This window comes from Drosophila sechellia, chromosome 2L, assembly GCF_004382195.2.
Source record: "Drosophila sechellia strain sech25 chromosome 2L, ASM438219v1, whole genome shotgun sequence".
Classification (NCBI taxonomy): Eukaryota; Metazoa; Arthropoda; class Insecta; order Diptera; family Drosophilidae; genus Drosophila; species Drosophila sechellia.
Genome location: NC_045949.1, coordinates 20,735,025 through 20,762,450, shown reverse-complemented (window position 1 = coordinate 20,762,450; position 27,426 = coordinate 20,735,025). Strand labels below are relative to the sequence as shown.

Here is a 27,426-nt window from a genome sequence, read left to right as displayed (position 1 = left end):
TTTTTTTTAATTCATTTATTACACATTTAACAATGAACATAATTAATTTGGAGGGAAAATCCAGAACCTTCTGCGGTATGGCTGTATGTTTGTAGGTGTATATGTATGTAAGTATCGCTGCAGCGAACAGAAAACTTTTTAAGTCTATTTTTGGTAAAAAAAATATATTTGTGTTTTAATTGAAGGCAATTTTTGTAAATATTCCTACGTTTCTGCGTGTGCCCTAATTTTGTAAATCAATTAAAGTTCTTGGTCATCTGCGGTTAGCACCGACATATGCCCTCTGCACGTATCAAATGTACATATGTACAGATATGTACATAAATATGCAAGAGACGTCTCTGTTTCGAATCCTTCTTGGGAAAACCAAAATAAGATGCAAAACAAACAGGAATGACATACATACATACAACAAGTATTGTAACATATAATTTTCGCCTACATGAGTATCAACACACCCAACCATTGCACTATGGCCCAGAATTCGTTTTTTTTTGGCATAAAGTCTAACTTTTTATGTCAATATATTGTCCTTTAGCAATTATTTTCTAAAAGAAAATTGATCATATAAATAAAAAACAAAAATAAAATTGACCGAAAGCTTCGCTAAAGCTTTTTATGAGCAATTTGGGGTGCAGTGTTAAACAGCTGATTGAGAGAAGGCAATTCCCGCCAAATTATTTGCTTATTTTTACACGATTGTTAATACGCATCCATAAATTATAGTAAAATATGGAAAATAAAAGCCAAGGTTTGCTGTTTTAACGTATATAGTTAATATATGTGTATTTTAACAGAAAATCTAACGTGTACCCTCTTTTTCGTGGAGTATAACTCATTTTCTGACAAATGTTAAAAACGTCAGTTTGTACCTTTAACTATTGTCTTTGACGGTAAAGTAATATGTTTTGCCCATTTTAGCTCGTTTTCTAAAAATTAGATTTTATGTAGGCAAGTTCGAGTTCAGACATAACGACCTCCTGGACATTTGGAGGCGTAAAAATCGGTCAATAAGGTATGTTTTAGATTACGTAGTTCCCGATGCCTAAGGGGGTAAGCCTAGAGGCATTCATGAAATCAGATCCACACATTTAACACACACACACAAACACTAAATAAAAAGAAAAAACGAAATAAGTAAAGTCTCTGTGTTGGGGTGGCCAGGTATACCCTTTTATCGTTAAGATTTGCCTTAGACCAACACCACCCACATTAACATTATTATTACTGCGAGATAAATGGTAATAAATCGAACGCAAGCCCTTCCCAACATGTTGTAGCCGACCGTTAAATAACAAGCTTTTAACAGCACTTTAAATAATAAATTTTTTAATTTCACAAACAAAATTTAAGAGCTTTAAAAAATTTTCTTTCCGTTAAGATTGCACTACATTTTTATCGATACAGTCTTATCGATACTTCGATATGAAGTGGTGGCCGTCCCTTGGCGTAGTCCCGAATCGGTTACGCCTATGGATGATCGAGCCAAGCATGGGATTAATACAAAACAATTAAAAACAGCTACAGCAGTTTTATTCTGTAATAAATTCTGTATTAAATTTCTGTAATATAACACCATATAACGTTTTTTGGTAGCAGAACGTACCTAACCATCTTTAGATGTACAAACTCCCAAAATTCTTCCTTTGCCAAAGATTCCTTGGGAGATTATCGTCCACTATAATTACTGTCTCCGACAAATACTTTGACCGGTGATGATTAGCGTCTTAGAGTGGGCGTGGCAACATAGGTCAACAAGTTTGAGCTGCGTCTATGTCTATAGAATCTGTACGCTGAATCTCAATCTCTTAGCTTTTATAGTTCCTGAGATATCGATGTTCATACTGACTGACGGACATGGCCAGATCGACTAGGTTATATGGTCGGAAACGCCTTCTTCTGCCTGGTACATACTTATCAACTAATCTAGTACACCCCTTTACTCTACGAGTAACGGGTATAACAAGGGAGATACTCGATTTCCTCTGCTATCTGCTTCCCGCTTAAGGATGTGCGGCTTGTAGGTGCTAGAGTGGGCGCAACAAAATTGCTTTTGAACACTTTAGTCGTCCCTAGAATATTATTGCTCCCGAGATCTCAACGTTCAAACGGACCTAAAGACAGTCGTGTCCACATCGATTCGCCTTGTGATATATACAAATAATGGGTAACTAAGTTAACCCGAGGGTACCTAGCTTTACGAAAGCTAGGCTTTAATAGCTAGCATCTTATAAGTTAATCCAGTTTATTTGTTTCATAATTTGTTTGTGCTTTATTTAATAACACAATTCAATGAACTGACAAAATTGTGCAGCTAATTTACAAGCTAAAACCGGAGTTGCCTGAGTTACCCATTACCCACATACTGTTTGTCTCCACAAAAGTAACCAATTCTATTCATTAAATCTTCTCTATAAATCTTCGGTATTTTGAACTAGTAGCCATTTTTGTGGATTTTTTCGTCTCGTTCCTCTTTTAGCCTAATCCAATCTTGCGACTAATTAAATGTACTCACACGAAAAAAAACACCCGAGTGCAGTTGAGAAACCCAAATAAATTATTGTGGGTCATGCAACTGCGTTAGGAATTACGGGTTGGCTTGAAGGACATATTTATGTGGCCCCCAAAGGAGCAACTCTTTGAACTTGTCCCACAAATGCGCCAAAATATAATGTGGCGCCACTCTGAGCAATTAGAAAGTGCGTGGATGCAATTATAGGTTTAGCTTGGGAAATTCATAGTACTCAATATAAATAATTACGAGAAGCTTAACCTATATTCGGGGCTGGGAATTCGGATCTGTATTTGGATGAGGATGTGGATGGTATACGAGCACTCTTTGACATATGCAGACAGGCGCCTGACACAAATTTCCATCCGACTTACACAACTAGCTCGCCCAGAAAGTGCAAAGACGGCGTCCGACTGGTGCTGCAATTTCAAATTCCATGCACCGCATCGAAGCGCAAAACAATTTGTGACATGTCTCCTCCGACGAGGACTTCCACTCGCATTTCTCCGGGCGCCATCAGGAACTCCACACCCCCGTTGCGTAGCGGCCGCACACATTGCTATGCTCAAAAGAGTGGCCTTCAGTAGGGAACAAAAGATGTTGCACGGGCACACGAAGAAAAGTCAAATAACTTATACAGTAGTTCAAGGTATGTGTTATACAAAGTATGTATATTCTTGATCAGGATCAATACCCAAGTCGATCAAGCCATGTCCGTCTTTCCGTATGAACGTCGAGATCTCCGGAACCATTAAAGGTAGACGCAGCGCAAGTTTGTTGACCCATGTTGCCACGCCCACTCTAACGACCACAAATCGCACAAAACTGCCACGCCCACACTTTTAAAAAATGGTTGGAAATTTTAAAATAATTTTACTAATCGCTTAAATTTCTATCGATTTGCCAAAAACTTTTTGTCATGCCCACTCTAACGCCCTAAAGCCGCTAAATCGTTAACGTCCACACTTTTGAACTATTTTTAAGTTTTTTCTCATTTTATTCCCCAATATCTATCGATATCCCTGAAAAATGTTGAAATTTGGCGGTCGCATTTTGACTATCTGAGTAAAGGGTATTTGATAGTCGGGGAACTCGAATATAGCATTCTATCTTGTCTTTTTTAATAATTAGATGTTTTAGTGATATTTCTTTCAGCGAATTTATTTTTTCGAAGTGCATGATCCATGATGCAAGAGGACACGACCACCCTTCTGCCGAGTCGTGTGGGTGGTTGAGTCCTTTAAAGGAGCAGACACCACCCAAGCCCTTCTTAATTGCAGGCTATGCGGAAGTTTCGAAGGATTTTTGCTTTAATTACATTTTTATAATAAATTCGTATAACACACATTTTAATGGTGGCAAACATTCTAGCAGCGCCTTCAAGAAAATGCCGGCCCTTTGCTTGGAGAAATCACCCTTGGAAGTGGAAGACCTCCCTTATTATTATCCTTATAGCAATTAATAAATGGTTTTTGGTGTGACTAAGTCTTATATCCTAATATGATTATAATGAGCAACCCCAAAAAGTCTGTTTATAACTTTCGTTAAGTAGATTAAATTATATTAAAGAAATCACAAGCATAGTGCCATCTATTTAGGCAATTTACCTTTTGATGAAAATTTAAACCGTAGCCACAGTAACATAGGAATTAAAGTAGCCTCGAATCGAAAATCCAATTCTTTTCAGTTCAGTAGGCGATGATTATACATTTTATAGATGTCAAATCATAGACCCAGCGTTCCCATCGAATATCTCATTCAGTTTTTGAGTCTTGCTAAATTCATACGTTTTCATTCGTTTCGTTTTCTATAGTTATTTGAATAAAAATATCAAAATTTTTCAAAAAAAAAAAACAGTATTAAAATTTTGTCTGAGTCCGTATTGCTTCTTTTTGTTCTCTCATTTTGTGTGAACCATCTAGAAGGAAGTAAAGTAAAAACGGTGGCCCTGTGAAAATTGTTTTGATATATGAGAACAGTACGATAACGAATTCAGAAAAAAACATTGCGAAAAGAAAGAGGAAGTAGTGAAACAGGCGCCAAATCCAGTAAGAAATACACCCAACACCCAAGAATTATAATTTCTCATTTATATTTGCGTTGCCCTGCATTTATCTTTCCATATCCAGCTTTCGTTGTTTCTTCCAATAGAATAATCGATAGCAACCCTGTTTTGCACATTTTGCATCTTAACGTCAATTTACAATATAAACGAGCAATGCAATCAAAAAAGAGTAATTGAACAATACTTTGTTAATGCGTATTAAAAAACATTTTTTATTAGCAGTTACCAATCGAGAAGCCAAAATGACTGAGAACATTGTTTGTCACAAGTGCCAGGAGGCCATCACGAAGCGAATGATCACCGCCCTGGGCAAGACGTGGCATCCGGAGCACTTCCTGTGCCGTCACTGCGATGAGCAGATCCTGGACGCCACCTTCAATGTTCAGAGCGGAGAGCCGGTGTGCAACAAGTGCTTCGTGGAGCGGTACACCTACACCTGTGCCGGCTGCAAGAAGCCGATTCTTGAAAAAACCATCTGCGCCATGGGGGAGAGCTGGCACGAGGATTGCTTTTGTTGCGGCGGTGCCTGCAAGAAGCCGCTGGCCAATCAAACCTTCTATGAGCGCGACGGCAAGCCCTATTGCAAACAGGATTACGAGGACCTCTTCGCTGCCAGGTGCGCCAAGTGTGAGAAGCCTATAACGGACTCGGCGGTGCTCGCCATGAATGTGAAGTGGCATCGCGATTGCTTCCGGTGCAACAAGTGCGAGAATCCTATAACCTCGCAGACCTTTACCATAGACGGGGACAAGCCCGTGTGCCCCGCCTGCAATTGCTAATATCGTCCTGGACCCTTGCTCTTTCTCCAAATTGATTAGTTGATTTCTTACACTAATGCTGAAATAGTTCCCGATGCTTATGAAGCCTAGAGGCATTCATGAAATCAGACCCACACATTTAACACACACACAAACACTAAATAAAAAGAAAAAAATAAATAAGTAAAGTCTCTGTATTGGGGTGGCTAGGTATACCCTTTTATCGTTAAGATTTGCCTTAGACCAACACCACCCACAATAACATTATTATAACTGCGAGATAAATGGTGATAAATCGAACGCAAGCCCTTCCCATCATGTTGTAACCGACCGTTAAATAACAAGCTTTTAACAGCACTTTAAATAATACATTTTTTAATTTCACAAACAAAATTTAAGAGCTTTAAAAAATTTTCTTTCCGTTAAGATTGCACTACATTTTAATCGATACAGTGTTATCGATACTTCGATATGAAGTGGTGGCCGTCCCTTGGCGTAGTCCCGAATCGGTTACGCCTATGGATGATCGAGCCAAGCATGGTATTAATACAAAACAATTAAAAACAGCTACAGCAGTTTTATTCTGTAATAAATTCTGTATTAAATTTCTGTAATATAACACCATATAACGTTTTTTGGTAGCAGAACGTACCTAACCATCTTTAGATGTACAAACTCCCAAAATTCTTTCTTTGCCAAAGATTCCTTGGGAGATTATCGTCCACTATAATTACTGTCTCCGACAAATACTTTGACCGGTGATGATTAGCGTCTTAGAGTGGGTGTGGCAACATAGGTCAACAAGTTTGAGCTGCGTCTATGTCTATAGAATCTCTTAGCTTTTATAGTTCCTGAGATATCGACGTTCATACTGACAGACGGACATGGCTATTGATCCTGATCAAGAATAGTCGGAAACGCTTCCTTCTGCATCTTACATACTTTTCAACCAATCTAGTATACCCTCTTACTCTACGAGTAGCGGGTATAAAAATGGCTGAACCGTTGTGGTAATTACAAGTATCGGGTAACTAAGTTATCCTCAGGGTACCTAACTTTACAAGAGCTAGGCTATAATAGCTAGCCTCTTATAAGTTAATAGTCGAGTTCCCCGACTATCGGATACCCTTTACTCAGCTAGTGTGAATGCGAAGGCGAAATTTAATAATTTTTTCTGGGATATCGATAGATATTTGGGAATAAAATGGGGAAAAAATTAAAAATTGGCTTAAAATGTGGGCCTGACAGTTTTGGGCGGCTTGTAGGTGAAAGGAGGGACGTGACCAAAGTGTTTTTGGTATACAGACACAAACAATAAAACGAAGAAAAATCTAATCATTTTTCAAAAGTAAGTGTCAGTTTTCGGCTTTTTTGGGCAAATCGATGGAAATTTAGAAGAAAAATAAATTATGAAGAAATGTCAAGAAAAATGTTGAAAAATTTTGGTCGGTTTTAGGGCGTTAGCGTGGCCTGGCAACTAGTTTTTTTTTCAAATCGATAGAAATTTACAAGACTAATATAAATATAAAAAAAAAATTTCAACACATTTTTCAAAAGTGTGGGCGTAGCAGTTTTGTCCGGTTTGTGGGCGTTAGAGTTCGCGTGGCAACATGGGCGTCTATGTCTCTAGAATCTGTATGCTCAATCTCAACCTTCTAGCTTTTATAGTTCCCGAGATCTCGACGTTCATACGGACAAACGGCAGACGGACAGACGGACATGGCTAGATCGACTCGGCAATTGATCCTGATCAAGAATATATATACTTTATATAGTCGAAATGGCTTCCTTCCAAAAGTGTGGGCGTGGCAGTTGTGTGCGGTTTGCGGCCGCCGAATATCTCATTCAGTGATTTCTAAAATAAAAACAGTATTCAAATTTTGTCCGAATCCTGTTATTGCTTCTTTTTGTTCTCCCATTTTGTGTGAAACATCTAAAAGAAAGTAAAGTAACAACGGTGGCCCTGTGACAATTGTTTTGATTTATGAGAACAGTACGATAACGAGTTCAGAAAAAAACATTGCGAAAAGAAAGAGGAAGTAGTGAAACAGGCGCCAAACCCAGTAAGAAATAGACCCAACACCCAAGAATTATAATTTCTCATTTATATTTGCGTTGCCCTGCATTTATCTTTCCATATCCAGCTTTCGTTGTTTCTTCCAATAGAATAATCGATAGCAACCCTGGTTTGCACATTTTGCATCTTAACGTCAATTTACAATATAAACGAGCAATGCAATCAAAAAAGAGTAATTGAACAATACTTTGTTAATGCGTATTAAAAAACATTTTTTATTAGCAGTTACCAATCGAGAATCCAAAATGACTGAGAACATTGTTTGTCACAAGTGCCAGGAGGCCATCACGAAGCGAATGATCACCGCCCTGGGCAAGACGTGGCATCCGGAGCACTTCCTGTGCCGTCACTGCGATGAGCAGATCCTGGACGCCACCTTCAATGTTCAGAGCGGAGAGCCGGTGTGCAACAAGTGCTTCGTGGAGCGGTACACCTACACCTGTGCCGGCTGCAAGAAGCCGATTCTTGAAAAAACCATCTGCGCCATGGGGGAGAGCTGGCACGAGGATTGCTTTTGTTGCGGCGGTGCCTGCAAGAAGCCGCTGGCCAATCAAACCTTCTATGAGCGCGACGGCAAGCCCTATTGCAAACAGGATTACGAGGACCTCTTCGCTGCCAGGTGCGCCAAGTGTGAGAAGCCTATAACGGACTCGGCGGTGCTCGCCATGAATGTGAAGTGGCATCGCGATTGCTTCCGGTGCAACAAGTGCGAGAATCCTATAACCTCGCAGACCTTTACCATAGACGGGGACAAGCCCGTGTGCCCCGCCTGCAATTGCTAATATCGTCCTGGACCCTTGCTCTTTCTCCAAATTGATTAGTTGATTTCTTACACTAATGTTGAAATAGTTCCCGATGCTTATGAAGCCTAGAGACATTCATGAAATCAGACCCACACATTTAACACACACACAAACACTAAATAAAAAGAAAAAAATAAATAAGTAAAGTCTCTGTATTGGGGTGGCCAGGTATACCCTTTTTTCGTTAAGATTTGCCTTAGACAACACCACCCACAATAACATTCTGATTACTGCGAGATTAACTCGAACGCAAGCCCTTTCCCAATTTGGAGTAAATATTTTCCCAAAACCCAGTGAAAAGAAGCTGTAGAGGAAAGTGGGCTTGATATGAGATCATGTTTCCAAGGGTAAATAAACTACCCAGCCTTGGAACATGCACATCTGATTATCTCATAAACGGGGGGAGGGGTATCCCAGCAGTGCAGCGGAAAATGGAAAACTCTGCGAGGGTGTGCTGACGTGCCGTCATCGTAGAAAATTCATACATTCGGGTAAACTACACGAAGCGGCTTCGTTAGTCAGGTTTTCCGACGATTTCGTGGCTTCTGCGGCTTTGGAGTTGCCGGCTGCCGGTTTCAGTTTCATTTTTCAATCGGAGTTCGTGCAAAGCTGTTCGGTTGGTCTTTAAGCGCAGCGATTTTCCACAAACCGAAAAGTGTTTCCGCGGAAAAGCTGCCCGAAAACGGAAAAAGAGAGGTGGCTAATTAATAATAATAATAACACTGTTGAAACTGTCCCATAAATAATTGCCGTTTGAGGCAAACAATTAAGGAGTCTGTAAAAAGCTGCAGCAGCTGCAAGCCTCCATAAATCGTGTCTATCAAAATCAAGATCGTGTTTACGTATGTTGCGAACTTTGAAATTTATTCGCGATTTATGGCCAGATTTTCCAGATTCGTATTTTCCAAATGTAGCCAATATACCCACGTCTAGTGGCACTGACAACTCAATACAGAATATCGTGTAGATTGGCACCGGATAATTGTGATTTAGCCGTGCGTGTTGAAGTGGAATTAGTTTACTCAATTTGCAACTTCAAGTAATTGCAGTTTATTGAGGAAAATATTTTAATATATTGAAGCTGAAGGCGGGATAATAGATTAGCTATAAAATGCCGGTGTTCGCACAATTATTTATGTATGTAAAGACACATCTTTGATAGTAAAACTGTGGGTGGTCAGAGCGTTTATTCTAATTAATAATTATTTAATTGAATACAAAAGACATATAATCATGTATTTCTCCATTTTAAATGTCTTTTGAGGTCTTTCGTGCTGGCGTTTGCTCAGGTGCTTATAAAAATGTTAATTTCACCTTAGACAAATTATAAAAATGTGAGATTAATTGAAAAATGTTTTATTTTGATTACCTAGGTGACAGAAAATTAATTGGTAGCATATGCAAATGTCAGTCGCGATGTGAATTTGCATACTACGAATGTGTATACAAGCGATCAGGTCTAAAAACTCAATCAAAGAGATCAATTGGGGTCTGTAATACTTGCTATTGCTGACTGTCTTGGATCAAAAAGAACATCACGCATACGCCACCTTCAAAGCGGCTGTCATTCCGGAACCCTTTTTCGTGGAAATGGAATCCAAGCCACAGCTCTAAGCTTCCAGGCCAAATTTATTGACGCTACTCTGGCATTCTTTTCCAATTCGTCGATGTCTGTGAACGAAAAAATAACAGAGGCAACTAACAAGCCGATGGCACTGGAAAAAGTCCAATTAAAAAGTCAATTATACAATTTTCTACAAAATGTTTCATTTTGCTTATTATCATTATACCAATACTATTATATAAAATACCGTTTAAAGTTAGGGGCAATATTGAAAAAGTAAAAAAAAAGTAAAAAATTTGTTTAAAATTAAGCTCCCAGTGAAAGAGTGATATTTTCTGCGCATTCTTAGAATCTTTTTTGTCGCAGTGCAGTTAAAAAACAGTAGGGGCAGTCACTGACACTGAAGAACCTCCACAGTCGTACTTTGACTCTTGCGGTCGTCGGATGTTTGTAAGTTTACCGGCTTCGCCAGTTTAATATGGAAATTGCCATTTTTGGCGTTTCGAGCAGCAGGACGGCTGTAGACGCACCTTAAAAGTCCGCCCGGATCGGCCGGGTCGCGCAAACCTTTAATGGGGAAACGCCATGGCCCGAGCCCTTTGAAAGCCCCTCCAATTGGCAACCGGTTGGCTTCCAGTGAATGTCTCTGCCTTTCTGTGTGTGTCTGCTGCAAAAGCCTCTTTGTGTCAGTCGTGTGTCATTAGCATCCGCCAACTGAGCTCCCAGTGTGTCAAAAGATTTGAACTTTAAAGTGCTCAGGTGCTGAAGAGGTCCACAGACGAAAAGTAGACAGCAGACACTTGGACTGCCAGTCAGTCAGTCAGTTAGTCGGTCTCTCGGTCTTTGAATACACTGCGAATGAAATTGTGATAATCGCACATTTGGTCATGCCATCGGAAAACTATCTTCAGGAAATGAGCTTTATTCCAAGCAAATGTGTTTGCAATGATTAAGAGAAAAACGGATAGAAGAGTGTAGTACTAAATACCAAAATACGGAAATTATTACAGCAAAACCCACTTACCTATAAATCGAAATGTTCAATGAGTTTCAGGGCAGAGCTTCAGTTTCCAAGCAGCTTCACATAGTTTTTCCCATTCGGCTTTTCGGCCAGTGTTTGTGAATTGCTTATCACGTTGTTTGACTTTGAGCTGGTTTGAATTATGCGTGCTATCTTCCATTGCCATTCCCCTGGCCAGCGGGTAGTTCACGCCGCAATTGTCTCTTTCGGGTTCTTTTTATCACACCTGCCGTGCGCCGCTGGATACCACACACATGCCATACATCCAACCATCCGCACTGGAGCGATGTGGAGTGGAGTACCTAGAGTACTCTATGGGGTATGGAGTAGGTAGAGTACTCGCACGTCCAAAACCTTTTTTTTTTGCCTTTTCTTGGCACGTCCTCGTTGAGCGTTGCTCAGTACTTGCTTAGAATTCATTAGACTTTAACGTAACTAGCTCTATTGTTTTTAAATAATTAAAAATTCTTCAGCGTTTTGTGCAGTTGGTTAGGACGTTCAGAAATCTTAATAAATTAGCATTATCACTGTATACAAAATTGTGGTATTTTTAAACACGAAACTGTCTCAAAAACAATTCAACTTTTTGACCTAAGGCAGCCAGAGCAAACTGTGAAGTAAACCCACATTGTTTGTCCAAATAATTCAATTAAACTATTCCATTTAAAAACCGATTGAGCCAACTGAAAGCAATTCGACATGAAGTGAATCGGCATAAAGAACAATTAATAACAATAAGAACAAAAAAAAGCACGCACCCGAGGCGCTCGACTTTAAATGTGTAGAATTGGAAAAATATAAAACAAAAAACAGAAAGCAAAGCCAATAAGCCTCTCACCTGGCGCTGGCCAAAAATAGCAACCGAAGACCATTTAATAACAATATCAATATGCGAAGCTATTTCGAAGCTCTTTTTTAATTGCAATAATCAGAATTCGTAGAATAGTGGTGAATTAATCGAGTGATAAATTAGATTGCTTAAATGACAAACGGGAGTGTGGGCGCCGCTATCAATAAAAATAATTAGCAGTCATACCCTTTCAGAGGGTATGAGGGTATTACGAAAATTCATTTTGAAATAAAAAAAATACATTTTCCAAATTGTTATTTTGGGTAGGGTACACAAACCTCGGTTACGTTCTGCACCAAAAACGAAAAACTATTAATGTTCGTGGTCTAAATATCTGCCATACTCATTGTTCTTTTTTCATATTTCCTGCTCTGGTTTTCGCACATTAATTGATAAATGCTACTTATCAATTTGTGATCAAAAGTAATTAAGATTGTGACGGAATCAAACGTGGCTGATTGGATACAGCATTGGAAAAGAAGACCATCCCAGAAAAAAACACGGAAACCCATTAAAAACGGCGTTCACTATGTGTAAATATGTAATGTGCGTCTAAAAGTGAGCGAAAATTGCCTACTGATAACTGACTTTTTGAAAGAAAAGTAACTACGATGGAGTCTACTACTATTGTTTTTGTGACGCTGCTCACAATTATAACCCAGCGTAACAACTGTGCGGGTAAGTGACCTACAAACAATTTAAGGATGGCAAAAAGGTTAAACTTTATCACTTAATGTGGTAGATTGGGCTATTTATCAATCCATTTCAATTTGAATTTAGGCAGCTTGGGCAGCAGAATAGTCCAAATCATGTGAATGCTTCTAAAATAATGGAAAACAATTAACACCTTTTATGACTGACTGCTGTGCCAAGTCTCGGCCAAAATGGATTTTTCAACTTGAAACTAGTTAACTGTTTTGTGTATTAATTGGGTATCGAAGTCGGTCAATATACATATATCAGCTTATCTGCAGTAGAGCCCGTTAACCCCTTTTGCTACCCTTTTCTACTGGCAAATAGGAATCTCGCAAAAGGCAATTACCCTAATTTCCATAGAGTGCCAGTAAACGAGTCTCCCAGATCACCTTAACACCAATATGCAGCCGAAGATATATAATAAAGTGCAATCTCCTTTTATGACTTTTTGAGGTTATTGTGCTCAAGGACGCACTGCTTAGCTCCTAATTATAGGCCCATTGCGTACAACTCGACCAGCAAGGCTCTTATTTTTATTCGCCTGCCACAGGTGTGAACTGCCGTCTTGACAAGTTGGTAAGCGATATGTGGGCCTGGCCTTTCGCTTTTGACTTTGCAACCAACTGACTGACGCTGATGGACTACCGACCAACTCCCTGGGGCCTCTCCATCAATGCCTCAAACTGGGAAAAAAACTTTACTCATTGAAAACTTAGTAAAGTAGTAGTAGATTTAAATTTCCGCAGAGTAAACTCAGTTCGTCCTTTGTCGAATATTAACTTTAAATATTACTTACTTTCTATGTTCACGAACGTTTTATAAATACCATATACTATTATCACATCATCTTATGATATATTTTTTTACAACTTTTTACTTTATTACTTTCGATTTGGATTCGACGCTTGAACGCGAAATTAAAAACAGAAATATATTGGTACAGTATGGTCATTTCGCTTGTAGAATAATTGTATTTATTAGCCTCGTGGTTGAACAAATATATTGCAATATATTAACCCCAATTGTATTTTTGTTAGTGCATGACGTGCCAGACAAGCACACGCCCAAAAAAATAATTCATCACGCTGCGAAGTCACATATCAAATTTTTTGGGGGATGACTACCACTGCGTTCCATTCCAAGACAGCTGGCACTGAAAATTCCCCTTTGGGCCCAGCCAAGTTGAATGCACCGCATAGGAATCGCCGGTCAATCAGTCACTCGGGTTAAAGGTGTCGAAGTGCCCGCCAGCTGCCTTCTGCCCCTTCCCCTCCAGAAATTCACGAACTTATGTGCAATCAATTAAGTATAGGTAATAGGTGTGTGCCTCCGTTCGTCTTATGTTTTTCTATATGTTCCTTGCACTCGCGCGCTGTTTCATTACTTCAATTAAAGTGCTTCGCCAAATGACTGGCTTCAGGTCTTTGCAAAAAGTGACCCCAAGCTATTTACAGAGTTAAGTAAATTATACAGTACGGTCATCTACTTAGCTATTAAAGTAAGCGTATGGCTTAAAGCCGCAAGCAGTATTACAACTGATATTTGTTTCTGAAACTAATTTGTAAATGAAACCAAAGTCATTATTGTAAACTTCCTTAAACCAGGGTCCATTCTCTTCATGAAAACGTCTCATTTTATGGCAAATCCCTTAGCCTGTCCCAAAACGTTTGCATTGTATTTCATATTTTGCTCACATATTGGCTGGATTCATGAGCTGGCTTCACCCATTTACCAGCCACTCAAGGTTGGCTCGCTGTCTTCTACCCCGGTAAGTATTTTGCATAGCAAAATAATAGGAAAACGAAAATCCATTCGCAGCTATGAAGTCAGTGTCGGCCACTGTCTGTCCCACAGTCGCACCCTTGCTCAGATCCCAGAAATAGCGTGATTCAGCTACAGATATGGCGCCTATACTCGAAATTCACTCGCTTTGAGCTCCTTCAAGTGGGAGTCTGAAATGTGCATTATTTGTTGAACTTATTTTCTTAAGCGTTCGCATTTTTGTCCGCAGATACAGCGCTTGCCAGGTGAACAAAGTGACAGCTTTTAAGGAAATGAAAAGTTTCAATGGTTTCATTATGGCAATAAATTTGAATTCTTTGAGTTCTGTGAACATTTTTAGAACTTAAGCTGACTATGTGCTATGTGTTGCCCAGTTTAATTAGTCGTAATAAGCATACATTTAGAAGGCCCTTGACTGTGACAAATGTTTTCCATTCGCTGACAGCCAGCAATTAGGCAGTCCACTCATCGATCACCGTCCAGAGTCAGTTATTTCTGGAAGTGGCCTTAGTTGTCTGAACGGGAGTGTCGCCCCTCACTCATTGCCAAAGGCAAGGCGTCTTTGAAATTCGCCTGGTGACTTCTAGTCTGCGATTATTCTGTAATTTCCTTTACTTTTGCTATATTTCTTATCCGCAGTGAGTGTGCACTTCTCTGTGCCAGACTGAAAAAAGGAAATCTTTAATGAAAATTGCCTTTAAATCAATAACGACAATCATATAGGAAAGGAGATAAACCGCTTTGAAACTTTGAAACTTGAAACTACTTTAAAAAGTAATAAAAAAATATTTTTAAGATGATAGAATTTGTTTCTGTTGCACATTTCGTTCATTGTAAATTAAACTAAAACATGAAAAATATTTGAGTGTATTCTTTGACAATTTTAAAATATTTCAGGCTTCATTAATAACTAAGCTAAATAATATATATAAGAATATGTGGTCTAGAGTACAAGCCACTGCTATTTAAGCTCAATTTGTTTTACACTTAATTTGCTTCGGCTTTAGCAAAGAGAAAATTTCAGGGACAGCCGGGACAGGAAATAGAAAAACATTCAAGACACTTTGTCTGCACACATTTCGATCGGGTGAAAGTAGAAAGACAGGAGTGGTGTGGAATGGATTTAATAATGCGAATCTGAACCATAACCAGAGATTGGCCACTGCCAGCAGTTGCAGCAGGAAAGAGCCACGGCAACAGACAACTGCAGTCAGTGCCAAGGAAAACAGAAAACCACGTCTGGCGTACGCGACGTATGAGTAATATAAATTACAATGCAACAGGGAAAGGCGATGCGAAAAACTCAAAACCCAGGACAAAGACAAAGTTTTCATTACGCAGCAGTAGACAAAAATAATGTGTGTCGGATGCTGGAAAACACCATATTATCCGCTCACCCAAATGAGTCATCTTCATCACGAAGAACCGTACAAAAAACAAGGACAATAAACTCCGGAAGGTTAATTGGTAGTTGGAACTGGTCAAACAAACGGGCAAACAACTGACGACCCAATTCAATGCGTTATCAATTAATTCGGGCAGATTAATTAGTTTATGCGAAACTATATGGCATTTCATCCAGGTGCCGCACCCCACTCGGAGTCTCCATTTCACCTGGTCAGTGGCCACGAATATCAGGTACACAGGCGCAGCTAATGGCCGCGTCGGGATCATAGTCGCCGCCCATCAATTGTTGACAGTGCTGTCATTAGCGATTCTTGTACACTGTGAGAACTTATTTAAACTTAGTTATTATACATAGATTTAAAAGAGAAACCCCACATAAAAATAAATGGCAACTACAACACATTTGACTTAAGAATGTGCTCTATAGTTTGTACTATCTAATGATTTATATTTATTACATTGGAACAAATATATTAGATCGCTATATATGTAACTGTAATTGGTATTTGTTAAAAAAGTGAAAACTATTCACCTTTCTATATTCATTTTATTTTACAATACGCTCCACCTACTTAGTAATTTTCTGTTGGGTAAACACTTCCAACGAGTCCAGTCACCCTAAAAATTCTCTATGGACTATCCAGTTACTCCCTAATTTAAAGGCCACGTTTTATCCACTTTTTTATGCGCCATTCACTGGCCTTTTAATTTACCACCTAGTAGATAACTTAATAGTCTTAGTCCTTTCCTGTTCCATGCCTTTTTCTCCTGCCCTTTTAACTTTTTTTTTTCATACGGCTTCTGACTTTAGGTCGCGTTTTGCGGGTGATGGTGGGTGTTTTTTAATCACCAGCTTAACCCCGCTTACCTGTCACAGGTTTAATGGTCCTAGAGCTCTGATCTCCGGGGATTAGAAGGGGTCAAGTTGAGCTGCAGTTGAGAACTGATTGAAGCAATTTGGCGATATAAGATTGTTTAAAGGTGATTCGGTCTGGTTAACCTTATTTCACTCAATAGTTTCATATAAATTTTTAATTTAACACGAAAGGAAACATGTTTACTGACGAAATCCAATCTTTTCGTCTGCTATTGATAGATCATTATTAATATATTTATTTTTCAGATTGGTTGTAAAAAATTATATCTTGTTGGTCGATATTTTAAATAAAAATTTTTATAGCTTGCTAGTACTAACATTTAAAGCGATTCAACAAGCACTAATGTGAACAGTTTGTTTTTGTGGAGGAAAGCATTTGGTACTTAATCTTGGACGGAACCCTTGATTCCCAAGCTGAAATGGCGCCATCATTTGGCCAGAATCAGGGAATAAGGGATGGCATAATCCGCGCATTTTTCATTAGATACGCTGACAGCGTTAATATATTTTTGTGGGTTGGTCCTTGCCTCAAAAGACCCACGTTGGGCGCCAAGGACACGCATTTAAAATGTCATTATAAATGCCCGCACGTTGGAGTAGCACGTATCCAACTCAAACCCCCTCGTTTACGTATTTTATCAGCATTTTTCGCATGCCTGAGCGTAAACAATTGTAGTTTTATTATTTATAATGTGTACAATGACATAGGTCCTTTAAACCAAGGAGCGTTTTCTCACCACCGTTTGGATTTTCATTGTGGGAATAACTAGATCCGACCCCCAATTTTTGTTTGGTTACCTCTCAAAGGCTAGACCGTAATTATGACAGGCATTTAGTGGAGGTACCATCGCTTGCTTTGTGGGCATCCAATTAGCAGCTTTTTTATTCAGTTATTCCAGCTGTTTACATTTACCTCCAGAATGTGGTGCGAGACTCGATTTGGTGCGGAGTAATCACTTTAGCTTAGTGTAGGACCCTTCTTAGTATATTTGGGAAACTTCCTGGAACGGAAAATGAATGCTTGTTCCGTATAATAGTCATTACATTTTTATGTGCCAGAGTTTGAAAAAGAACAAATCCCCGAACATAAAAAATATATATGTACATATGTATACTGTATATAAAAGTCGAAAAATAATATTTCCCCATTACGAAATGTAAACCAACTCTAAAAGCAATTTAGTCGGTCAACTTCACAAATTGCCCCGCAAATAAACCAGTTAAAGTTCAATGCATTTAATTGCTATTTATTTAACAAGATACGCCAACCGATTTACACCATAACATTACACGAGTTTTTCGTTTCGGTTTCCCCCAATGTTTACTACAAAAATTGTGGCATAAAATTTGGGGCATGAAGTTCTCGGGCAAAGGGCGAGGAAAATTTGTATCCAATTATGCCTGGGGTTGTATTTTTTCCGGCTAACAAAAACGTTATCGTTATCACAAAATCAATACGCAACCCGATGACGCCGACACTTCAATTGGGATGACAACAAAGAAATGGTAAGGGCGGTGTTGCCTTCGTCATTTTGATAACCCACATGCTAATAACTAATATCTGCATTATATTTATTTATCGGTTGTATTGGACTTTGACTCGTATGCAAACACACGGACACAACAATCGTTGGTCATTAGGATGGAGCTCTTATCAAATTACGCATACGCCTAGTTCAATTTGGTCGACAGGGGGAGTTGGGAATTATTGCCAGATCTATTAGGGTCAACCCAAGCTTATTAAACGAAATCATTTGATTGGATTTAATAACGACTGCCAGCGTGTGTCCCTCCGTTGATGAAAAAGATGTACAAATAAAGCCAGAATCTGAAACCAACCCTCGGAAATATATTTCATTGAGTGTGGCACAGTGGTTAAAATCTGTTTTTAGTCGGAATAAATAAGATTTCCTTTAAGTAATATATTTGAATTTCCACCTAAATTTCCTAGCTTTGCTAGTCAATGAATTGAATATTAAGCCACAAATGGAATTGGAAACCCACTTAAACTGAGTTGGCCAATTGTGGTCAACCACTTGTGGCAGCACACCAAACAATGACCACCACCCTATTTAAAATCCCTTATGACGCCACCGTAATATCTTGATTTTTCCACCCTCTTGCTCCTTTTCAGCCGTCGATGTTTACTTTCCCAGCACGTCGGTGAAATTCAATCTGCCCATCAATGAGGAATCGGAGAGCATATTCTCCAAGATCCCGCTAGCTCAGTTCCAAGTGCTGCGGATGGAGAACAACCGGTTGGCCAGTGATTACTTGTATAGCCTGGAGCAGAATCCACTGCTCCGAATAAACAGTTCCTCCGGCGAGATATATATGCGCACCGACTACCGCTCACCAAACTCAAGTGCCACGTTCTTGGTGACCGCATTTCCCAGGGATCAACCGGATCAAGAGCTGCTGAATGTTTCGCATCTTTCCTTTGAGGTGACACCTCAGCCCCTGGAGGAGTACTGTTCGGAACTGGAGCACATTTGCTTCTGGAGCAGTGCTCAGTACACTATAGCCGAGTCGCAAGGCCAATATCGGCGCAAGGATTTCTTTGAACCCGTACTTATCGGCGCCCTTAATTCCCGGGCTGCGAAGTACCTGTGTCCTCACGTATCCCTGGAATACTCCCTCAACGCTGGTAGTTCCCATTTCGTTTTGAAACAAAATCGACTCTACACCCGACAACCCTTGGATCACGATGAGCTCAATGGCCTGAATGCCAAGACAGGGCAGCTGCAGGCCAGGATTACCTGCACGATTAAATTGTCCAGCAGGGATCAGAGAAAATTCTCGCGCATCTTGGATATCAAGTTACTGGATCGCAATGACAATGGACCCAAGTTGCAGGAGAGTAGCTCTAAGTTTGATTTCTATCTGGAGCAGCCCTACTTTCAAGCGGTGAGTTTTAAAGTTGCAGAGGTTAGCGGACTTAAGAGGAGGGGGACTACGAAAGGAGAGGAGGATATCAGGGGTAGGGGCATATAAAGCAGACCCACGCCAGGCAGACTGTTCGTCTGCCGGCTGTCTGGCCGGTAACTGGGTGCGGGCTTATAGAATTCGCCCATGATGAACGCCTCCTAGACACGCAATCAACTCGGATGCACTCTGAAAAACACTTTGCGTACCTAAGAGAATTTTTGAGGTTCTTCGATTGCCTTAATAAAGGTTTGTCAATACACGTAATTTCATTTCTTGTAACAAACGTTCAGACACATGTGTAGATTATTACAATTCTTCAAACATTTTTAAAGTTTCCGCAACATTTTTTTTTCATATTGTATTTTTTTTGGTGTATAGACCCAAGCCCCCTTACCCTGCCATTATATCGCCATTACTACGACCGGATCCAAATGTCCTTTTTGGGGTAGATGGACAAAGTTGGCCACTTCCGCGATTTCTTCCTCTAACGTCCCCTCTTATCCAAATCACATGTTGCCATTGAAACGCGTAACGCTTATAAGCTTTTATGATTGGAGCATGACACACAAAAAAGAAAGGCGAAGGCAACGGAATGGAAACGGGAACAACAAGTGACTTCAACGCGTATTGACGTCGCGGTCGGGTCCCTTAAAGTTGCCACAAAAGGAAATAATGTTGTCGTGTTGAAAACAAGCCAAGCCTATCCCTAAGGATCCGCGAACTATGTCAGTTCAGGTGCAGATAGTGCGATCTGCTCACTCCAACTAGAGTAATTGGTTCTGTACTAAAGTCCTGCCATTACAAATTACTCCAGGTGGCTCTGCATTAAAATAATGTACATACAATAATGTACATTTTATTTTATTTCAAGGAAATTGCTGCCGACATGTCCCATAATAAAGTGAACAACGTTTGGTGTGATGAGGTGTGGCTGAGGTGCAACTGGACACATGGGTGGGACAAAATGAAAACCAGTTAAATTAAGAATATGCATATACCGAGTACAGATATACAAAATATCTGAACTTCAGTAAGCTAGACAATAAATATATTTGGGGTATGTTTCGTAAAATCAACAGAGAACGCTTTTGTCAACTTCCTCGACTTTCCGATACTCGCCACTCGCCACTAAATTTGTTTGGACTATCGATGACGGTCATGAAAACAAGCAATATTAAAAAAACAAAAACTTTTTTCAAAATTCTTGGCATGACATCAACTCAACCGTTTAGGGAGGTTTGCCGGCGTGGCAATCTTCTTAACCAGATGTCCTTGCCACTGGGATGCATTAAATGGGTTTTTAGCCTAGGAATGGGGTGAGTCAAGCACTTCGCAGGGAAATGTCAGGTCCCAGAGGATCTAAAACCCCAGCCTGACCTTGTGCACGAATTAAAATGCTAATCACCAAGAGGGCATCCTTGGAGGGCAGTGCAGCAATTTGCCAGGGGGTGCCAAGTGGAATTTAATTATCGTTGGTCAGTAAATGCTAATGAAACTAGTTGCTAATATGATGCCCCTCGTTTTTTTTTTTTTTTTGTATCCCATAGGACGAGGAGGCGGGAAAGAAAGTAATCTACGTGGACAAGGATACATTGGAGGCAAATGCTCACCTTGTCTACGCCGTCCACAATGACTCCCATGGTCTGTTTCGGCCCGACTGCCACGCCTACGAGGCGGATCACACGGGCAGACCACATACCATCGTCAGTTGTCGTGAGTATGGGTATTAAGTTATCGCAATCCCAATCTGTAATGGTTGTAAAAACTGCATTATTGACATTCCTTCTCTTGCAATAGAACTGCGATTCTCCCGAAACGGTGTCTTCCGGGAAACCCCCTATTGTGTGTCCTTGGAGGCTCGGGATCTGACCATTGAAAGCCGTGTCGATGCCATGTCAGCGACAGCCAATGTTTGCTATCATATTAATTTGAGTAATCTTCACGAATCTGAGCAAGAGTTACCGCAAGCTCTCCCCCTACGGGCACGTCAACATCGAATATTCGAGAGCGAAGAATTCAATGGAGATTCTGCGGGCCGATCTCTAATCCCTCCGACCGTAGATTACGAGAAGGATGTTTCCGTATACAGAGCGGCTGCTTCTAATTTTCGAGTTGTCCAGCCTGACAGTTTTCTGGACTTGATGCGGTTACGATCCATTCGATTTGATATTGTGGAGGATAAGCTTGGAGCTTTTGGTATTACCCCAACATCGGGTATTGTCTTTGTGAAGAACCCACAGGCTTTGGAGGAGGCGCCGGAAACCATATACTTCCTGAATGTCACCTGGATCGATCAGCAAAGACTGTCGCACGTGAGAGTGATCAATGTGCACTTGGTTCAAGGTAGACCCGAGAATACTAGTTGCGAACTGAAGGTCAAGTCCCGATCACAGACCTGTGCCCAGATTAAATACCAATCGCAATGCGTTCGATATTGCGGCTTGGCCACAGGTGGTGGATCTTGCCAGTGGAGGGGGTCCAACTCAGCCATGTTCGGCACTAGATATGGTTCCTGTGTGCCCGAATCTCGTTACTGTCCAGATCATGTTTGTGATCCCCTAGAGGAACTGAATCCCATGGCCTGTCCGCAGGATTGCACGCCAGCTGGAAGAATTGTGGGTCCCCATTCGAGTAATGAGAATAAGAGGGGGATCTACAGTGCCTCGGGTACCTGCATTTGCGAGGATAATGGCAAGTGCTCGTGCGCTCCGTTAGATGAGGAACCCAAGATGAAGAAACTGCGAAAACGAAAGAACGAAACAGAAGCGGAACCTCTGCTGGGCGTACGAAGAGGCACTCCTCCGAATCATCCACTTCAGGATCGCATGCTCCTGGGTGTCCTAAATGTGGCCGGTTTCGAATGCGATCGCTCCTGCATGTTCTTCGTGATCACGTGCCCACTACTGATCGTTCTCCTGCTTCTCTGTTTGCTGATTGCGCAGAGGAAGATGCTCCAACGGCGCTTGGGCAAGCAATCAATGACCACGTCGTCGAAACAAGCTCTTCCGGAATCAGGAGGCGGAGATTTTGCCTTGATGCCGCTGCAGAGTGGCTTCAGGTTCGAAAGTGGCGATGCCAAGTGGGAGTTTCCCAGGGAAAAACTGCAACTAGACACGGTTTTGGGGGAGGGTGAATTTGGACAGGTACTAAAGGGCTTTGCCACCGAGATCGCTGGCTTGCCGGGAATAACCACGGTGGCCGTAAAGATGCTCAAGAAGGGCGCCAATTCAGTGGAATACATGGCCCTGCTTTCGGAGTTTCAGCTCCTCCAGGAGGTCTCTCACCCGAATGTGATCAAGCTGCTAGGCGCCTGCACCTCCTCCGAAGCGCCTCTCCTGATCATCGAGTATGCCCGGTATGGTTCTCTGAGGAGCTATCTTCGACTCAGCCGGAAGATCGAGTGTGCCGGCGTAGATTTCGCAGATGGACTGGAGCCTGTTAATGTTAAGATGGTACTTACCTTTGCTTGGCAGATTTGCAAGGGTATGGCTTACCTTTCTGAGTTAAAGGTGGGTAAAAGAAATTATTTTTGTAACCATAATATTGACGCCCTTTATCCTCCAGTTGGTTCATCGTGATTTGGCTGCTAGAAATGTGCTCCTTGCGGATGGCAAGATATGCAAAATATCAGATTTCGGACTGACTCGAGATGTTTACGAGGACGATGCCTATTTAAAGAGATCCCGAGATCGTGTGCCCGTCAAGGTAAGACTGCTAAATTAACCCTCTTTAAAATTAATATTAACGGAAATCGCTTTTAAAGTGGATGGCTCCGGAATCTTTAGCGGATCACGTGTATACCAGCAAATCGGATGTGTGGTCCTTTGGCGTACTCTGCTGGGAACTAATCACTCTGGGAGCCTCTCCGTACCCTGGCATTGCTCCTCAGAACCTGTGGTCCTTGCTGAAGACGGGCTACCGGATGGACAGACCAGAAAATTGTTCGGAGGCTGTCTACTCTATAGTTCGAACCTGCTGGGCAGATGAGCCAAATGGAAGACCCTCCTTCAAGTTTCTAGCTTCGGAGTTTGAGAAGCTATTGGGTAACAATGCTAAGTACATAGATCTTGAAACGAATGCCGTTTCGAATCCCCTTTATTGTGAGGATGATTCCGCCTTGATAACCACGGAATTGGCCGAACCAAAATCGTTGCAGCATCTTTGGTCACCTCCAAAAATAGCCTACGACATCCATGACCAGGGCACCAGCTACGATCAGTCAGAGGAGGAGATGCCAGTGACTTCGACAGCTCCGCCGGGTTACGACTTACCACGACCTTTGCTTGATGCTACCGCCAAAGGGCAGGTATTGCGATACGAAAACGATTTGCGATTCCCCTTAAATATTCGGAAATCCAGTTGTACTCCAAGCTACAGCAACATGACCAGTGGACCTCCAGCGAACACCTCACTGCCACATTATTCTGTCCCCGTGAAGAGGGGTAGATCCTACCTGGATATGACCAACAAGAGTCTCATCCCTGACAATCTGGACAGCAGGGAGTTTGAAAAGCATGTGTCCAAGACCATCTCATTCCGTTTCTCTAGTTTGCTAAATCTGAGTGAAACGACGGAGGTGATTTCAGGACAGCAAGCTGAGGATGCAGTCTAGAGATAGTTTTTCCCAGAGTTCTAATTTCACGCCTGTTTTTCAGTTCAAACTGTTTGTTGATTAGTCTTAATTTTACATATAATCAAGTAGCTTTACGTTGACGCCAAATATGGATTTTTAGATAAACGATTTCGATTTCGAATACTCTCAAGCATTTATACACTATTTTAATTAGCCAAAGACAGACTTAGTTTATTTATTATTGCTTCTAAACTTTTGCTTCAAAAAGCTATATTTTTAAAAGATAAAGAAAGAAAGATAGCATTTTTAAAGGAATATTTGTGCTTCAAAGGGCTTAAGATTCTTTCTTCCCGCCAAGGTGTTTTCTGTTTTTGTATATTTATTTAAATTAAAACTTTTGCGAAAACTTAATTTAAGATTGTAAAATTTTGCTAAAGTAAGCTTGTTTTATAATGTCCAAATAATGTAATAGCAGTCATAATATAAGTTTCAATTTATTCACGCAATAAGCTAAACAATCATAGATAACCTGCATTATTATATCTGGTACATCTTAAACAATCTTGCAGGCAGTCTAGATATTTAGGTATTCGAACCAATGTACTTATTTAACGAGGACTAATCTTTTTTATGAGCCAAAAAGCGACTAACAAGAGGACTGTAAATACTTGCATCTACTGCATATGTTTAAATTAACTTTTAAAAATAAATTGAAATAATATAAAACAAAATAAACCAAATATAACAGATAGCGAAAAATTCCGGCATCACTCTTCATCGGGTACCAGCAAGTTGAGATTAGCACTGCCGGCTAGGCTGCCCACAAATGTTTCCTCGTCTCCTCTCACTGATAGAGTTTCCCTACCAGTCAGCATATTTTTCTCCCGTATCATGGCCGTCCTTTGCCATCGCGACCCCTTGCAATTCTTACAGCTCTGTTTGGGCAACTTGAATACGGTGGTTGTTCGATTTCCGCAGTCTTTGCACTGAAAGAATCGCTTTTCAGCATCGACCACCTTTAAGGGGTGCTTCTGCTCCTTGCAGCGATCGGAGGCGGAGAAGGCTGTGTACTTGCACACCTGGCAGATGACGGCCTTGCATGGCATCTTGTAAGTGGCCAGCATCTTCTCTTCCATCGCTTCCTTGCGTTCAAGCTTGTTAAAGTACTCTTCCTGCGCTTCGCGCTCTCGCATCTCTACGAGATTCGTATGCGATGAGGTGGCTGCCATTATTTTCTCGATTCTTGATTTGCGCATTAACTCTCGATCGTCCTCTTCAATTTTTTGTCGCTTGGCGCTGCTAGAGAACTTCTCGTTAAGTTCATCGATGGCTCTTCTCTTTCCACTTTCACTACCTCGTGTGGAGTTGGGGTTGATCTTCTCCAGTGGCTTCTTCTTCAGCAGGGCGGCTGCTTTCAGCTTGGCATTTTGTGCCTGGCGAGATCCTACATTGATCTCAAAGGAAAAGTTCTCGCTACCGGAAAGCTTGGGCGTTAAACTGGCATCGAAAGAGAATCCGCGATTTTTGAATTTATCTGGAACAGGTGTAGTGGGCATGCTGACAGCGAGCGTGCCTGCTTCAGATTCTTTCTTGTTATCACTTCCCTCCGCCTGCTTTTTCTTTTCAAAGCGCTCATTTTCCTCTTTAAGCAGACGCAACCGCTCTAGATCTTGGACTCTCTGTTTCCTAGACGCCTCCACACCACCAGCCAAACGGGAAACAGGACCCCCACGTTCTGCATATGGAATTTTAGTAGGTTCGGCTGTTTTGGGCTTTGAGGTGTGGTTAGCGGTATGGGCGAAAGGGGAAACATCATAGCCAGCCAGCATACTCAGACGATCACGTTCCTTGGTGATTAACTTGGCACTTTTTCTTGCGGGAACTGCAGTAAATGTTTGGCCGCCGTAAAATATCTCGTTCTTGCCTAAACATAAAGAAAAAACAAAGTTATCTTGAGTTTCCTTCAAACTCAAAGTTTACTTACCCAAAACCTTGTTTCTTAGCTCATTGATACCACGACCTGCGGTCGCGGATTGCAGTTCAGAACGTCGGGACATCTTGCCATATTCCTGCTTCACATGAAAAATGCAATAATCACAGTCGGTTAGGTTAACCACCGAAGTGCACTTGTCCCCATTTTTTTTGGTGGCCCGACATGTGCCCAAATCCTTGGACTGACCCAGGATCATGACTTTTTGGGAGCTATCGATGGATAGGCAGGCCACATCTGAACTTCCCGCTCTCCTCTCGAAAATAGTTGGATTCAAGACAGCCAAGCACAGACCCTCAGCTGTTTTCCACAGGGATTTGTGGGCCTCTTTAAAAAGGAAAAGAGAGATCGTTTTAACCTCTCCCCGTAGATCGGATAGTTTCCATGTGGAGTAGGGATCACCCTTCTTGGTGTTCTTTACTGGATTTTTGGAAACCAGCGCGCCAGCAATGACCCAATCTTTGGCCAAATCGCCTCGCTCGATGTGATACGCAACGCCTGAGAAAGGCACAGGTTTCCTGCCCGTCATGCGCTCCTGCAGCAGTGAGCTGGAGACTAGCGGATTGATTATGCGCAGTCCAAAGACTGGATCCGTAAAAACGGCAGATACGGGAGAACTTGACTGGGATTTGGATGCCACGGCGGCAGCGACTGGCGGAGGGCGTTGAAACGTGCTGCTCACCGCCGATTGACGTTTAATGGGATTATGCGGATTTTTCAGGGGTTGCGGGGTGGATGTAACGACGTAGGTAGCCTTCTTAAGCTCTTCATCCACTTCCCTCGCCACCTTGGACTCGTAGGCGTCCTCCTGCTGGTGCTTCAGTCTCTTGTTTATATCATTGCCGTACTCATTGTACTTGCGTTCCAGGAAGTTCTTTACCTCCTCGTCGTCGGACGAGTCCAGCTCTGGTTCCTTACTGATAGCAGCATTCTCCTGCTTATCGGGTTTCACGATCTTTTCGAAGGTGAAGGCAAAACTGCTGTCTTCTCGTAGTTTTGGCACCGAGTTCCCCAAAATGGGTGCGGCGGGTTTTGTTTTTACTGACTCTGCAGATTTTGAATTTTCGTTTTCTGCTGCACCCAGTAGTTTTTCCAGCGCCAGTATTTCCTCCTCATCGTCGATACTAATATCTGTTCCAGATTTCTGTGCAGGACCCATTTCATTTGGATAGATTTGGATTTTTGCGTGATCTCGTATGTTTTTTTCTTAGTTTTCTAAATGGGCGCAATAACAAATCACTTTTGGCGGGCTTAGTGTGACCGTTTAATTTATATGGTTCTACTGAAAGTGCTCGTTTGTCAACACTGTCTACACACAGATTATAAATTTAATTATAATTAATTTATTTAATAAAATACTTAAATATTCCTAATAAGGAACAATTGGGTGTCTTAGTAAGTAATGTAATATTATTAAGGAATTTGCATTGTTTTCGAAATATGGATACAAATACATTGTTTGGAAAATATTACAATTTATTTATTTGCTAAATATTAATACCAAAAACGCTCAGAACCGGTAT

The 27,426-nt window shown here is 41.1% G+C and overlaps 4 protein-coding genes across 7 annotated transcripts; 3 read left to right on the top strand and 1 right to left on the bottom strand.

Annotated features, from left to right (window-relative positions):
• Positions 1–4,222: 4,222 nt before the first annotated feature.
• LOC6621701 (transforming growth factor beta-1-induced transcript 1 protein) lies at positions 4,223–5,518 on the top strand. 2 transcript variants are annotated; one of them, XM_032727552.1, is made up of 2 exons: positions 4,223–4,560; positions 4,800–5,518. In XM_032727552.1, the coding sequence occupies exon 2, from the start codon at positions 4,820–4,822 to the stop codon at positions 5,354–5,356; it is 537 nt and encodes a 178-aa protein (XP_032583443.1). In that variant the 5' UTR covers positions 4,223–4,560; positions 4,800–4,819; the 3' UTR covers positions 5,357–5,518. The 2 variants fall into 2 exon arrangements, with proteins under 2 accessions (XP_032583443.1, XP_032583442.1); XM_032727551.1 differs by having other exon boundaries at positions 4,797–5,518.
• A 1,693-nt stretch (positions 5,519–7,211) lies between these two features.
• On the top strand, positions 7,212–8,356 carry LOC116801202 (transforming growth factor beta-1-induced transcript 1 protein-like). Of its 2 annotated transcripts, none has more exons than XM_032719321.1 (2): positions 7,212–7,398; positions 7,635–8,356. In XM_032719321.1, exon 2 carries the CDS (start codon positions 7,658–7,660, stop codon positions 8,192–8,194), a length of 537 nt encoding a protein of 178 aa, XP_032575212.1. In that variant the 5' UTR covers positions 7,212–7,398; positions 7,635–7,657; the 3' UTR covers positions 8,195–8,356. The 2 variants fall into 2 exon arrangements, with proteins under 2 accessions (XP_032575212.1, XP_032575218.1); XM_032719327.1 differs by having other exon boundaries at positions 7,318–7,398; positions 7,638–8,356.
• Positions 8,357–8,532: 176 nt separating this feature from the next.
• LOC6618258 lies at positions 8,533–24,672 on the top strand. Of its 2 annotated transcripts, XM_002042496.2 has the most exons (8): positions 8,533–8,911; positions 12,075–12,191; positions 12,254–12,328; positions 18,547–19,319; positions 20,888–21,053; positions 21,138–22,849; positions 22,905–23,045; positions 23,104–24,672. In XM_002042496.2, the coding sequence occupies exons 3-8, from the start codon at positions 12,262–12,264 to the stop codon at positions 23,950–23,952; spliced, it is 3,708 nt and encodes a 1,235-aa protein (XP_002042532.1). In that variant the 5' UTR covers positions 8,533–8,911; positions 12,075–12,191; positions 12,254–12,261; the 3' UTR covers positions 23,953–24,672. The 2 variants fall into 2 exon arrangements, with proteins under 2 accessions (XP_002042532.1, XP_032575201.1); XM_032719310.1 differs by lacking the exon at positions 8,533–8,911 and adding an exon at positions 10,215–10,229 and having other exon boundaries at positions 12,075–12,328.
• Positions 24,389–27,166, bottom strand: LOC6618257 (protein MCM10 homolog). The gene is made up of 2 exons (XM_002042495.2): positions 25,898–27,166; positions 24,389–25,837 (listed from the first exon to the last, which is right to left on the bottom strand). The coding sequence occupies exons 1-2, from the start codon at positions 27,060–27,062 to the stop codon at positions 24,681–24,683; spliced, it is 2,322 nt and encodes a 773-aa protein (XP_002042531.1). The 5' UTR covers positions 27,063–27,166; the 3' UTR covers positions 24,389–24,680.
• Between the last annotated feature and the right edge of the window lie 260 nt (positions 27,167–27,426).

What these genes read in the sequence shown, in the direction of transcription:
- LOC6621701 (XM_032727552.1), top strand. Translation starts at nt 4,820, where the DNA reads ATGACTGAGAACATTGTTTGTCACAAGTGCCAGGAGGCCATCACGAAG.
- LOC116801202 (XM_032719321.1), top strand. Translation starts at nt 7,658, where the DNA reads ATGACTGAGAACATTGTTTGTCACAAGTGCCAGGAGGCCATCACGAAG.
- LOC6618258 (XM_002042496.2), top strand. Translation starts at nt 12,262, where the DNA reads ATGGAGTCTACTACTATTGTTTTTGTGACGCTGCTCACAATTATAACC. An exon ending in CTTACCTTTCTGAGTTAAAG is followed by an intron (nt 22,850 to 22,904) that starts GTGGGTAAAAGA and finishes TTTATCCTCCAG; the next exon opens with TTGGTTCATCGTGATTTGGC. An exon ending in GAGATCGTGTGCCCGTCAAG is followed by an intron (nt 23,046 to 23,103) that starts GTAAGACTGCTA and finishes TCGCTTTTAAAG; the next exon opens with TGGATGGCTCCGGAATCTTT.
- LOC6618257 (XM_002042495.2), bottom strand. Translation starts at nt 27,062, where the DNA reads ATGGGTCCTGCACAGAAATCTGGAACAGATATTAGTATCGACGATGAG. An exon ending in GCTAAGAAACAAGGTTTTGG is followed by an intron (nt 25,838 to 25,897) that starts GTAAGTAAACTT and finishes CTTTATGTTTAG; the next exon opens with GCAAGAACGAGATATTTTAC.